At 39.2% G+C, this 13,711-nt stretch overlaps 1 protein-coding gene across 2 annotated transcripts in view; it reads left to right on the forward strand.

Annotated features, from left to right (window-relative positions):
- The window catches only part of prkdc (protein kinase, DNA-activated, catalytic subunit), a 204,650-nt gene that overhangs the window by 32,946 nt on the left and 157,993 nt on the right, over positions 1 to 13,711 (forward strand). For both annotated transcript variants that reach the window (XM_048595548.1, XM_048595549.1), the window contains exons 11-17: positions 1,192 to 1,338; positions 3,171 to 3,335; positions 4,019 to 4,187; positions 5,106 to 5,155; positions 8,989 to 9,132; positions 10,649 to 10,801; positions 12,087 to 12,202. In XM_048595548.1, the coding sequence (XP_048451505.1) occupies positions 1,192 to 1,338; positions 3,171 to 3,335; positions 4,019 to 4,187; positions 5,106 to 5,155; positions 8,989 to 9,132; positions 10,649 to 10,801; positions 12,087 to 12,202 (944 nt within the window). The remainder of the gene's footprint in view (positions 1 to 1,191; positions 1,339 to 3,170; positions 3,336 to 4,018; positions 4,188 to 5,105; positions 5,156 to 8,988; positions 9,133 to 10,648; positions 10,802 to 12,086; positions 12,203 to 13,711) is intronic.

The following is a 13,711-nucleotide window of genomic DNA, read 5'->3' on the forward strand; positions in this document are numbered from 1 at the left end:
TTCTGATGAAGGGTCTGGGCCCGAAACGTCAGCCTTCCTGCTCCTATGATGCTGCTTGGCCTGCTGTGTTCATCCAGCTCTGCACCTTGTTGTCTCGGATTCTCCAGCATCTGCAGTTCCTACTATCTCTGGTTTATGGACTATTTTCCTTGAGGACAGCTGTTTAAACACCCCCACACTGCAGATAGATTTTATTCAATGCAAATAAAGTCCTTGCCTCTTACTAGCAAGATTTTCATCCAGCTGGTGAAACCTTGAGGGGAAGATTGGACCTTTTCTCTCAAAGATGAGAATCTGATTCATTCTTGCCACAATCTCCCAAATTCATTGCCATTGCCCACATTTTTCAGACACTGGGAAAATCTTGATCTATGTTCTGACTTTTGCAACTCTGGGCTATTTGGTTACAGTCAACTATTCAGCCCGTTGTGAACAACTGAAGGAATGTGTGTTTTGATATTATCATCCAGTCATCGGGATATACAGCATAATCTACCCTCCTCTGGTGTGTCTAACTCTCTTTTTCTAATATGGAGACTGGACCTGTTCACGGTGTTCAAATGTAGTCAGACAATTATTTTGAACAAATTTAGCAGGACTTATTTGATTTTAAATTCAGCCTAATTAGCCTGCATTGTTGCTTTTAATTATTTATCTGTGTACACTTCCAAACTCCTTTGCTCCATTTAGCCACTTATTATTCAGTGTGTATCCTCTTTATTCCTCCTACCAAAACATGCTACCTCAGATCTTTATAATGAAATTAATTTGCAATTTCACCTAAAATTAGTTTTCTACTATTTACGTGTCAATTCTTTTTCAATAGTTAATTCTGATGATATAGACATTCTTGATACAATAGTGTCCTGGTTACAATGGTCATATCTTTAAATGTTTCTTTGAACAAAAGTACGATGGTGTTTGAGGTCGCTGCATTTTTGATCCAGCTTTGGTGTAGATGTATTGTGGGTGATATTGGATCAACTGCCTGTTATATATAGTACCTGATTTTCCTTTTCGTTGGAATTTATTTTAATTTAAATAAGACCTTTAACTTGATCATATTGAGTATCTTCAGATGTATCCCAAACCTAATTTTGCATTTTGCAGTGGGACATTGTGACTGCAAGTGATCTTATCTACATGTTTATCCACATGTAGCATGTAACTCTTTATCTTTCCCCTACACAGATTGCATCGCAAGTGGCAGAAAATGCTCATTTACACAAAGATAAGTTGCAGTACTTCATGCAACAGTTTTATGACATCATCCGGACAATGGAATCAAGCACTAAAGAACTCTCCATTGCTATACGAGGATATGGGCTTTTTGCAGCTGTATGTTTCATTTCTTACCCTGTTATTACTTCGTTTATATACAACATAACAAATAAAGAAATGAAAGAAGTGTTTCCATCAATACTAGCTAATTTTTCAAGTATTACAAGACAGTAAGAGCTCATAGACTAGATGCCTTTGCATTATGATGCAATGAATATTGATTCTCTGATAGCTTCATTAGTTGAACTGAAAATTACTCAGCAGTGCTGTTGATGTATTTTGTCTCCAAAAATAATATTTACTTGCATTAAACTAGAAAGTTAAATTCCCAAGAAATGGTTGAATGTAATTTACAACGATTGAGGCACTGCTGAGGAAGATAGACGTTAGCTATTTCTCTGTGGTGCACATGAGCTATGAGCGCTTGATACATATTAGAATCCAGTAAGAAGGATATAACTGGAACCAATGTTTGCATAGTTTAAGAGCATTAATTTGTATAATTTCATTTTTCAAGCAAGCACCTCCTAACCCAACAGCCACAGTTTTAAGCTGTGTTCATTTAGGGGGCACAGGTGAATCTCCATTCACTGCCCTTGTGAATTTATTCTTGGTTTTATACAATTTTTTTTCTAATTTGATATATTTGGCTGTTGCCGTGAAAAGTAGCAATTTCTTTTACTACTGTTTGTTTTTTAATTGTATTATAACTGTGTTTCATTGCGTAGCTTTTTCAATTCTTTCCCAGGATATAGGCATTACTGACTCAGCCAGCATATATTGTCTTTCTCTAATTACGGTTGAGAAGGTGGTGGTGAGCTGCCATTCGAAAATCTGCAGTCATTGGGGTGTAAGTGCATCACAGTGATATTAAGGAGTTTCATGGTTTTGACACCATGACAGTGAAGGAACAGCAATATAGTTCTAAATCAGATAGGGTGTGGCTTTGAGTGGGGGGAACTTCTGACAGCATAACAGTACAGGTCATAGTATCTCCGTACTGTTGGATACTGGAGATATTAGCCAAGATGTGCATTGGGATTCTGCTGACATCCTGGACCTGTTCACTTTGGTGGGAATCCCCCAGGAAGTCTGAATGCCTGATAGGCAATTCCCTTGCTCCCTGTGACCCTCCACAAAAGTCTCCAACTTTGAGCAAATGACAAAGACTTCAGATCGTTTCTTCCGTCAGGTAATTAACTGAATAATTGCCCAGAAAATGTTGGGCAGAAAATCCCATCTAACTCCAGGGTAACAATTGATTTTACTCCCCACCCCCCAAATCACCCCCAATCCAGCCAAAGTGGTTGACCTCTTGATTCAACAAAGACCCTGACCTCATTATCCAACCCATGCTAATGAGCTCCTGACCCAACTTATCACCCGCCTGCCATTTAGAGAAAAGAGCCCCAGTTTATTCAGCCTTTCCTGCTAGATGTAACCATTTGTTTAAGTTGTGCTTTCTTTACTCCATCTCCAGTAACTCAATGTTCTTTTTATAATATGGAAATCTGAATTGATATAATTTAACTGAGGTTCTATATGAGTCAATGTAACAATGAGCAATTGGGACAAACATCTTTTAAGGAAAATGTGTCAAGTATTTGAAGTGGAAGGCTTGAGGGAGAGGATGTGACAGTTGAATTAGTTTTCAATGTGAAAGTGAAGAAATAGCACAAACAATTGCACAAAGTGGTTTCTTTAGGTACTGCAATTGATATGTAACAAATTCAACAGAAATAATGTTAAAAAGTCTTAAGCATCAGATCAGTATCTTTTAAAGTACATTCTGGAAGTATGATGTTTTTTTCGAGTTAACTGAACAACAATGGCACAGTTTCAATGCAGACTCAAATTATTTTGTGTAATTTCCTTATTCTGTGATGTAGCCCTGTAAGGCTGTGGACTCTCATCATGTTGACTTCATGTACACGGAGCTGATTCAGCGTTGTAAACAGATGTATCTCACTGAGGCAGACACAGATGATGACAATGTTTATCAGCTTCCCAGTTTCTTAGACTCGATTGCAAGTGTCATCTTCCACATGGATAAAGTAAGTGTTGTGTTCTTTGGTTAAACTTGTAATCATCCCATGTTTGTCTTTTTTTTCTGCATGAGTTTTGTGTTTTGAGAACACGTGTAAGTTCAAAGTTTATTTGTAGTTGTCAACTTATTTAATAGATGGATAATGAATGATCTTTTAATGGCAATATTTGCAAAACTGTGAAATCATTGGGATTTCAAGTAAATATTTCATTTATACCTTGATTTTTTAAAATAATAATTTCCATTGCCACTCTCAATGCAGTCACTTGAAGGTGAGTAAATCTTTTGTTTTATCATCATCATTATGATTGCTCAATCCCATTTCTACTTGGTTCATCCATTGATTGTGTGACTGAGATTTGAAGCTTACCAAATAGGAATTGTAGGTGTAGCCTATGTCTTCCTACTCTGTGCCATGGAATACAAAATACCACTGCATTGCCTAGAATGAGTAGAATTAATATCTTAGTCACTGAAGAACCTAATTTATTGTTAAAATTCGTCCTCAAAATCTAGTTAAAATACTCATTTGCACTGTGATTTTTAAAATGGTGAAAGGCAAATTCAACTGCATTTAGTGGTGGTAACACAGAACAAAAAAAAACTTGTTAACAATTTGTATATTCTGAACAATCTTTTAAAAATAGAATTTGCATATTAATAATTATTGGATTTATTTTTCCTTTACAGATCCCTGGCATTTATACTTCTGTGTTAGAACGTCTGTTGGTCGTTCAGATTGACAGCTTCCCACTGTACAGTATGAGGATGCAACCAATTTGTTGTCATTCCATCATTAAACTATTCATTGCCCTTGCAGGAAAGGGCCCTGTTCTCTGGAATTTTATTAGTACTGTAGGTCAGTACCAATCCTTGTAATACGAATTTGTTAAAGTGTTCGTCAGTCTCTTTTCAGCGGTGTACTCTGCATTGGTGAATTGCAAACTTGTATCCATTTACCAATGCTGGGTTTTATGGAGCATCTGCCAACTCTGGGAATGGTCACTTTGGCTGGACTGCCAAAGTATTCCCAAGATTTATTAACATAAGATTATATTATTGTCATTTTTATGGCTTCAAAGAAACTGCTGTGTAGTCTGTTATTACTAAATGCATTTTGCTGTACTAAATCTGTTTATACAACAGAAGTCAACAGCTTTGAACCATTCTCAATGGAAAGATGTTCATTTGAAATTGAGAGACCAGATGGGCAATTTTCAGTTAGATGCTGAGAAATTTACATTTCTGTTCCCTTCAGCAGGCTAACTATGACTGAGATCATCGTTCTGATCTGTTTTTATCCAAATTTGCAAGGACAGTTAGAATTATTTTCAGAAGCAGTGAAGAGTTTATTGCTTTGATTTAGAATTTGTAATTTTTTTCTATTATTGTATATCTAAATTGAAGCTGAATTTTGCTGTTCAGATTGGAAGAAGAAAATTTTGTGCTTACACAGACATATAGCTGATGATGTAATGAAAAAATAAGTTCATTACTACTGTATTGGTGATTATTGAACCACATCAAGTTTCTGCATAAAGTAATTTGACAAACTACTGCATGGCAGAAGTGTTAAGATTGTTCTTAAACATCTCATAATCAATTCAGGAATACCAAATCAAGTCTTCAAAGTTCTATTTGTGGAAACTATTCTGAATGTTCTTATGAATGTTGCACAAAAACGGATCGCAACTGGACCCTTGTACATAACTGGCCTGCTTACATTTTGTTAATTATTGTTCTATTTTAAAGTTTTTTTAATAACATTCTGTTTCAGTGCATCAAGGTCTGATTCGTGTTTGTTCGAAGCCAGTTCTGCTTCCTGGGGTAAGAAAAATATCCATGACCTTCTGCTTCCTTCAGCTGCAATCATGACAAGTTGCATTAAAGTTGAATTGTATGAAGATTAGCATAAAATTGCTTAAGGAATGAGCATGAAATTCTTTTGTTTACAATCAAACTGAGGCGCTGAAAGATATATTCATAAGAGGAGCCAATGCTTCTGTTACTGTAGCAAGAAGAAGAATTTTGTGCTGGTATTAACAACACAGTTTCAGAGACAATATCTGTTATGCTCAGTATTTAAAATGTGTAGTAAATTTCTTTGTTTTCTAACCTTTATATGCTAAAATTCTTAGTGAGCTGATCCTGTGACTTGCCACTTTAACTATTGCTACCTTCCTTTATCACCATTTCTGTGTTTATCCTGCAATGTTCTAACAAATTCAGTGCAAAATTTAGTAGTTCCTTAACTGTTGGTCTTCAAAAATTTGACATCTCTGCTATTTCTCTGACTCTTGAAACAGAGTCTATCATTTACTGTCCATTGCTTTCCTTTTTATTATGTAGATCTTGAACTGACCTTCAAAGCTTTTCTCCTACCCCACTGAAATGACTTGTATAGTTTTCTTCCCATGTCTTAAAGTCCACTATGCGGGCTTTCAAAACCACTAATAGCTGACTGAACATGTCAGCTAAGCCAGCTTGGTAAAATTTGTGCCCTAGTCCTGGACATAGTCCTGAGTTCATGCTCCTCTTTAGGACAGCTGCAGGCTGAGATTCCAACGCTGAGAGAGTGTGAGCTCGTCAGAAGTGTCTTATTCAGATGAGACATAAACTTGCTTGGGACATCTCGAATCATTCAGGAAAGTCCAAAAGATCCATTGCAACTCCTGTACAGTGTAATGCTTTGCCCAGCAGGTTGAAAATATTCCTGTCTCTACCCTCTGCAAACGTGAAAAGCATTTTCACATTAACACTTATTTCATTTAGCTTCTGAGGAGACCAGAATTCACGTTCACACTGTAAATAGCAACTTGGATTTATATTGTGCGTTTAACAAAATCAAATGTCCCAAGGTGTTTCACTTGAGTATTATAAATCAATATTTAGGTCCTAGACCCGACCAACTTTATCTGCTTCTTCAAAGACTTGTGTCATAAGATCAGAAGAGAGGGTGTTTGCTGATTAACGTTCTTAAGTAGATTTGTAGCTCGGCTTGGAGGCTGCACTGATGATGTTACCCAGCAGGGTAATGAAACATCTGCGAACTAACGAACCAGCCCAGTGAGCGAATCAACCACAGAGTTTGCTTATGTTTACACAATGTTCAGCACCATTCTTGACTATCACTTACTGAAATAGCCCATGTCCAAATTCAGCAAATCCCGGAAAATATTCGGGCTTGGACTGACAAGTGGCAAGTAACATTCACGCCACACAAATGCCAGGCAACGACCATCTCCAATAAGAGACAATTTAACTGCTGCCCTTTGACATTCAATGGTATTGCTATCAGAGTCCTCTACTATCAACGTCCTAGAGGTTACCATTGACCAGAAACTGACCTGGCCTTGCCGTAGAAATACAATGGCTTCAAAGGCAGGTAAGGGGATAGGAATACAGTAGGGAGTAACTTACCTACTGACTCCCCAAATCCTCTTCGCCATCTTCAAGGCACAAGTCAGAAGTAAAATGGAACACTCTCACTTACCGTGATGCTTGCAGCTCCAGCAGAAACTTGACACTATCCAGGATAAAGCAGTCCACTGATTGGCACCACAGCCAAAACATCCACTCTCTCCACCAATGATGCTGAGTAGCAGCAGTACTAATTACAAGATGCACTGCAGAAATTCACCAAAGATCCATTAACAGCACCTTCCAAACCCACGATCACTTCCATCTAGAAGGACAAGGGTAATAGACACATCAGAATACCACCATCTGCAAGTTCCCCTCCAAGACACTCACCATCCTGACTCAGAGATATATCACCATTCCTTCACTGTCACTGGGTCAAAATCCTGGATTCCCTCCCTAAGGGCATTATGGGTCTAGCTACAGCCTTGGACTGCAGCAGTTCAAGAAGGCAGCTCACCATTACCTTCTGAAGGCCAACTAGGGCAGGGCAATAAATGCTGACCTAGCCAGTGATGCCCATGCCCCATGAGTGAATAAAAAAATGACACTGAGCCATTAAGGTAATCTGGTCAAAATGTTGATTACAAGAAGCATCTTAAAAGAGGAAAGATATGCACAGAACCCCAGAGAGCTTTAGAGAGACAATCCTAGATCTTAGGGTCTTGGCATCCCAAAGCACGGCCACCAATTCTGGAACAATTAAAATTGTTGATCCTCAAAAAGACAGGATTGAATGACTGTCAATATCTTGGGGAGCTATAAGTCAGAAAAGATAAGGAGGGGCAACACCATGGAAGGAATTAAAAATATGGACATGAACTTTAAATGGAAGGTGAGAAATAAACAACTGCACCTCCCAGTCGCGAACCATTTCAACTCCCCCTCCCATTCCTCAGACGACATGTCCATCCTGGGCCTCCTGCAGTGCCACAACGATGCCACCCGAAGGTTGCAGGAACAGCAACTCATATTCCGCTTGGGAACCCTGCAGCCCAATGGTATCAATGTGGATTTCACAAGTTTCAAAATCTCCCCTCCCCCTACCACATCCCAAAACCAGCCCAGCACGTCCCTGCCTCCCTAACCTGTTCTTCCTCCCACCTATCCCCTCCTCAAGCCGCACCTCCATCTCCTACGTACCAACCTCATCCCGCCCCCTTGACCTGTCCGTCCTCCCTGGACTGACCTATCCCCTTCCTAACTCCCTACCTACACTCACCTTTACTGGCTCCATCCCCGCCTCTTCGACCTGTTTGTTTCCTCTCCACCTATCCTCTCCTCTATCCCTCTTCTATCCGCCTCCCACTCTCTCCCTATTTATTTCGGAACCCCCTTCCCCTCCCCCTTTTCTGATGAAGGGTCTAGGCCCGAAACATCAGCCTCTCTGCTCCTTTGATGCTGCTTGGCCTGCTGTGTTCATCCAGCCCTGCACCTTGTTGTTTTAAATGGAAGGTGTTGCTTTATGGAATTAATGTGGGCCAGTGATGAACAGGGTTTGGCATTAGTCAGAGCACAGGCAGCAGAGCCTGTTGGAGGTCAGAGGCTGGATAAGGGATGGGTCAGATGCGAATGAGGAGATTGCAGCAAGGGAGGAGTTTGGAAGGGTGAAAATTTTGGAGGTCTGTGTTGATGAAGTAGGAAAAAATGGATCTAGCAGGTAAGCCAGAAGGCACTTGCCTCCTGAATCCAGTTGTCCTCACCATTTAGCTACCCAAAGCCTGGGAAACCTGGCTGACTAGGGATAAGTTTTGAATAGTGGTTTAATATAAATGTGCCTGCCTCCCCATAATTTGAGGAATTAGGTTGGTTGCCTGTAACTAACACCCCCATTCCACTCCACATCTGCTAAGGACACCAGGCTTCAAAATGTTGCCATTCAACATTATCTAAACCTCCTGTTCAGGAGTTTTTAAGTTCCATAAAGCTAGGTTTTTGCAAATTCAGGATTCTTCTGGCTGGACAATGGTAGCTGTGTTCAACTACCAAAGGCTGACTCCCCATGAGAGTAGAATCAGAAGTCAAGACACTACCACTTGTTTTCTCCGCTTCATCGCACTGCTGTTTGCAGGATCTTCTGCAAAATAGCTGTTTGTCTTTTCCTTTTCAAATACTGACCAAGCTGTTTTGAATTCCCTGTGATTTTTTAACATGTTTGTTTAATTAAGCAAGTTTCTTTGTTATATTCTTGTATGTAATGTTATACTGACTGTAAATATTTGTGCTGATTAATTCCACAGGAGGAAATGGGGAAAGCTGAACTGTGGCCCAGTGCTCAACAATCACTCAGCAATGGTACCATGGCAACAGGAAGATGGAGAGTTCCTTCTTATAAAGATTATTTGGAGTTATTCAGAAGTCTGTTAGATTGTGGAAAAATGAAGGTGAGTTGGGCTTGTAGTGTAAACTCTCCAATGTTGCCTCTTGTTCAAGTTAGATACATTATAATTTCCCAAACAAGTAAACTTCAGGGTGAGGCATTGCATTTGCTTTATATTAAATAGTTCACTTAAAAATACACTTTCTGTTTTACGTAAGCAACTATCAAATTAATCAGCAAAATTAGAAAGGCGTCATTATGATCATGGTTTGCCTGTTTCCCTTTGTTCTGGGATTCGGTGGGTGTAGGTGGAAGCTGGAAACTTCTTTGCATAGCCTTAACTCTCAATGCTCCGAGCTACTCTACTTGTCCTTTTTCACAAACATTATACCATGATCATGAGACCATTTACTGAACAGGGAGAGAGCTTAAAAATGCTTTTAAAATACCTTTTAAACATATCCATTTGTAGTGAATTTTCGAGGTAAATGTATTCTAGGAAAATGCCATTGTAATAAAGTTTCTTCTTTTCTAGGTATATCCATCACTAGCCAGATTAGTTAACAGCCTTGTTTCTCTTCCCTTGTGACTGGCAGCAAGAGACTGCATTAACTCTCCTGAATTTGAGAAACCTTTGAAGTTACTCTGCACCATGACAATAGGGGTGATACGTGACAGGTCTTTAGATAAGGTCTAAAGATATGACAGTCTCATCTCCCACATCCCCTTCATTGCTATAGCTGCTTCCAAGGTAATATGGCAATTGCTTTTGAGAGAAATACTTTGCCACCTGCCACTCCCTACACCGTCAGTCCCCACAAATTATAAAATTTAAATCTTTTCAAAACCTGAATATTGTTTCTATGGAGAAGCAGTTCTAGTACCTCTCAGTCCTGATCAGGACACAAAGCAGAAATCTATCCCCACGTAGTTAATCCATCTGCATCTGTAAACCTTCCTCTTTTAATTCCAGTCTTTCCTGTTTCTATTTTATCGACACCACTGATATTGTTTCTTCTTTCAGTTCCCGAGCTTCAAAATATTCAGTTCACAAACTTGTTTCTTCACCATGTCCTGCTAATGCTTTCCCAGAAAACCTCAATCTTCCCAAGACAATTCATGAGCTTCTAAAATCCAGCCTTCCAAATAATGGAATCATTGCGCCTTTATCTTGTCTTCCTTTCTACTGTGTTCAGTCTTGATGATCTGTATAATAGTATTAGCCAATCAGTTAGACAGAAATGAAGGGACTCACCATGGTACTGCATTGTGTTTTCCCCACAATTATAGTGAAAAGAAATATGATCTTAAAACTCAGAAGTATAACTTAACTCTTGCGAGTAGGCATGGTTGAAATTGTGAAGTACATGAGGCATTGAAAGCTCAAAGCATGATGTCTATTGTTCTGGAGAGAAAACAAATCTAACATTTCTGAAGAAAGGTCCCAGCCTGAAATGTCAACTTGCCTGCTCCTCTGCTGCCTGGCCAGCTGTGTTCCTCCAGTTCGACACTGTGTTGTCTCTGACTCCAGCATCTGCAAGTCTTGCTATCTAACATTTTTAATGTGTTATATTTTTAAGGAATCTGGATTGATTTATGAGACATTTCAGATGTTTGATTCTCCCCTGAAATCTTTAAATCGGCTGCTGTATGATGAATTTATTAAATCAGTGCTCAAGATTATTGAGAAGTTGGATCTGACAGTGGACAAACAAAGCCAGAATGAAGAAGGGGTATTACATTTTTGTCTTTACTATGTGATTTCTATGTCCTGACATTTGATCACTTGAAATTTAATCAACTTATCCTGAGACCCTTTGACGTATTTGCTGGGATTATCCTTTCCCTGCAGGAAGGGGAAATAATGGGCTGGCTTAGTACTGCTGAGAAATCTATCACATCAGCAATTAAGTCTGGGTGACAACGTTTATGGGTGACCTTCTCAGTTGCCACAATTAAGTTCATTAAGTAGTGAGTGAGTAGCCACGTAAGAGCTCAACCTGCCACCAGCCAGATTACCTACCTTCCCAGCAGGTGAGAAATGTGGCTGCTCTCCCCCCAGTATGGGGTCTAGGGCTCTCTCCACTTGCCGAGAGGCTGCTTTCCCCCAGGGACAGGGGTGTGGGCACTGAAAGTGATTCTCCTCTCCGCAAGAGCCCCAGTCCATAATGCTACAGAAAAATAGATACCGTCTACCCAGTGCAATCTTTCCTGGGCCTTCAGTGATGATTTGCAGCTCCCAGGATCTGCTGGCTTCTTATTGACTGGCAGTTTTTGGTCAGGTGGGACTTCAGGTTTCAATGTTCTTGATTGGCTGCAAAACTCACCAGACAGCAGGCTTTCTGTGGTCTGTTGCCCCTGAAGATGCCTGCCTACACTTCGTGTAGAGACTACTAAATCCACCCCATTATTTTGCTTTACAAAGTATCTAAAACCTCATTATGTTGATCTTATGATGTACCGAAGAAGTTTAGAGATTAGTGTTAACTTGCTTTATCACTGTCTGGTCTAAAATTGGGTATAGTTAGAGAGAATGGATCGCAGAGTATGGTGATTCAGGCCTAGTAGATTCAATTTCTTACACACTGCTTCTAGATAGCTATTCTTTGAATTCCCTGTCAAAGACAATTAGAGATGGGAAATAAATGAGGTCTTGCCATAATGGCAGCATTCCATGAACAAAAAAAGGGAAGAGATCAAAAAGGAATTACTAATATGTCTTGTATTGTATTGCAACCAATGAGAAGCAAAAAAAGGTGCAATTTTAGCTGCTTGAGCTGAGAGTTTGGCACTGCACATATGGTACATTTTTTAACAGTTTTCATTTGTGTATTCCTAAAAGTGGTGCTAAAATTGAATTCCCATAATTGATGGATAAGATTGAATTTTAATTTGATTAATAATTGCCTATTTAAAAATAATAAGTCATTGCAATGATTGATTGCAGGAACTAGTTCAGAGCTCGAATAATTTATTGTAAGATATGCCATAAAGTGAAGTTCACTGTTTGCTTTGCAGGGTTCAGGTGACGTCAACAGCAGTATTATAATCCCCACGTCAGATCCAGCAGCAAACCTGCAGCCGACTAAACCAAAAGATTTTACTGCTCTATTCAATTTAGTAGAGTTCTGTGGGTAAGTACGCAGCTTCTAATCAAGTGATACTATATAAGTAAGTTTAATTATTTCTGACTAAAAATACCATTGATAAATTATTAAAACCTATTGTTTCTTTATTTTCTGTGGACTTCATTGCAGTTCTGACACAGTTGTTTGAAGTCACTGCTCAGATAAATTCACCAAAAAATGTTAAAGTCATGAATATGTTTCAGAATCAGGTGATAATCATTGATGTTGGGGACTTTGGTTAACGACCATTGTTCCAACATTTCCAGCTAGTCTCGGCTCTGGTTGATCTAATCTGCTAAGCAAGTACAAATGTCATCCCTCCTGTATGTGGATGAAGTGTAGTAGGTCTACATCATTCAGAGTGATAACAACTAAAAAGATTCATAATTTTTAAGTTGAAGTATGACTTGAGAAGTTAACCATCAGGATTGTCCTTCTCTACATCACAATTTATTATGAGCAGTAGAATTTAATTGATTACACAATATGTATGTCATGATCACTCTTCATATCCCACTTGATTAATGCGGCAGTGTGCAGTGTCCAAAACGTAACATTAGTATTGTATATCTTCTACCTGAATTTGAAATACCCTTAATATTTAAGGGCCATATGATGAATTTATCGCAGAGTATTGGTTTCAGAGCACAGTATACTATTATATCTAGTGTCAAAGATGTGAACAGAAGAAGGCCACTCAGCCTTGTGCTTGTTCCACCTATGGATAAGATCATTACTCCATGTTCCCACTTATGCCGGATAATCTTTCTCCCCTTGCTCATCAAGGATCTATCTATCTATCTCTGCCTTAAAAATATTCAAAGGGTCTGCTTCCATGGTCTTTTGAGGACGAGAGGACCAAAGACTCTTAACACTGTGAGAAAAATAAAATTCCTCTTCTGTTTTAAATGTGTGATTGTCATGTTTAAACATTGAGCCTAATTCTAGATTCTTCCATAAGAGGAAACACTCAATCAAAACTCTCAGGATCTTAAATGGCTAAATCAAGCTGCCTCTTATCCTTCTAAGCTCCAGTGGAAAGAAGCCTTTCATGTCCAACCTCTCCCAATAAGACAACTCATCCATAGAAACGTAGAAACCAGGAGCAGGAATAGGCTATTCAGCCCTTTGAGCCTGCTCCTCCATTCATTACGATCATGGCTGATCCTCGGTTTCAATGCCAAACTCCTGCTTTTCCCCATACGTCTAGGTGCATTTGCAATCTAAACATTTATCTATCTGTTATTTGAACGTATTCGGTGACTTGCCTGCACAGCCTTCTGTAGGAGAGAAATCCAAAGATTCATTACCCATTAAGTGAAGAACTTTTTGATGTCATTTCAGTCATAGAAGGTCTACCCCATCTCCTGAGACTGTATCCTGGGGATTTGTCTCTCAAACCAGGAAGAACATCATCCCTACATCTAGTCATCCTAGCCCTGTTAGAATTTTACACATTTCAATCAGATCCCATCTCATCCTTCTAAGCACCAGCGAATACAGTTCCAATCTAAC

This window comes from Rhincodon typus, chromosome 4, assembly GCF_021869965.1.
Source record: "Rhincodon typus isolate 14 chromosome 4, sRhiTyp1.1, whole genome shotgun sequence".
Lineage (NCBI taxonomy): Eukaryota > Metazoa > Chordata > Chondrichthyes > Orectolobiformes > Rhincodontidae > Rhincodon > Rhincodon typus.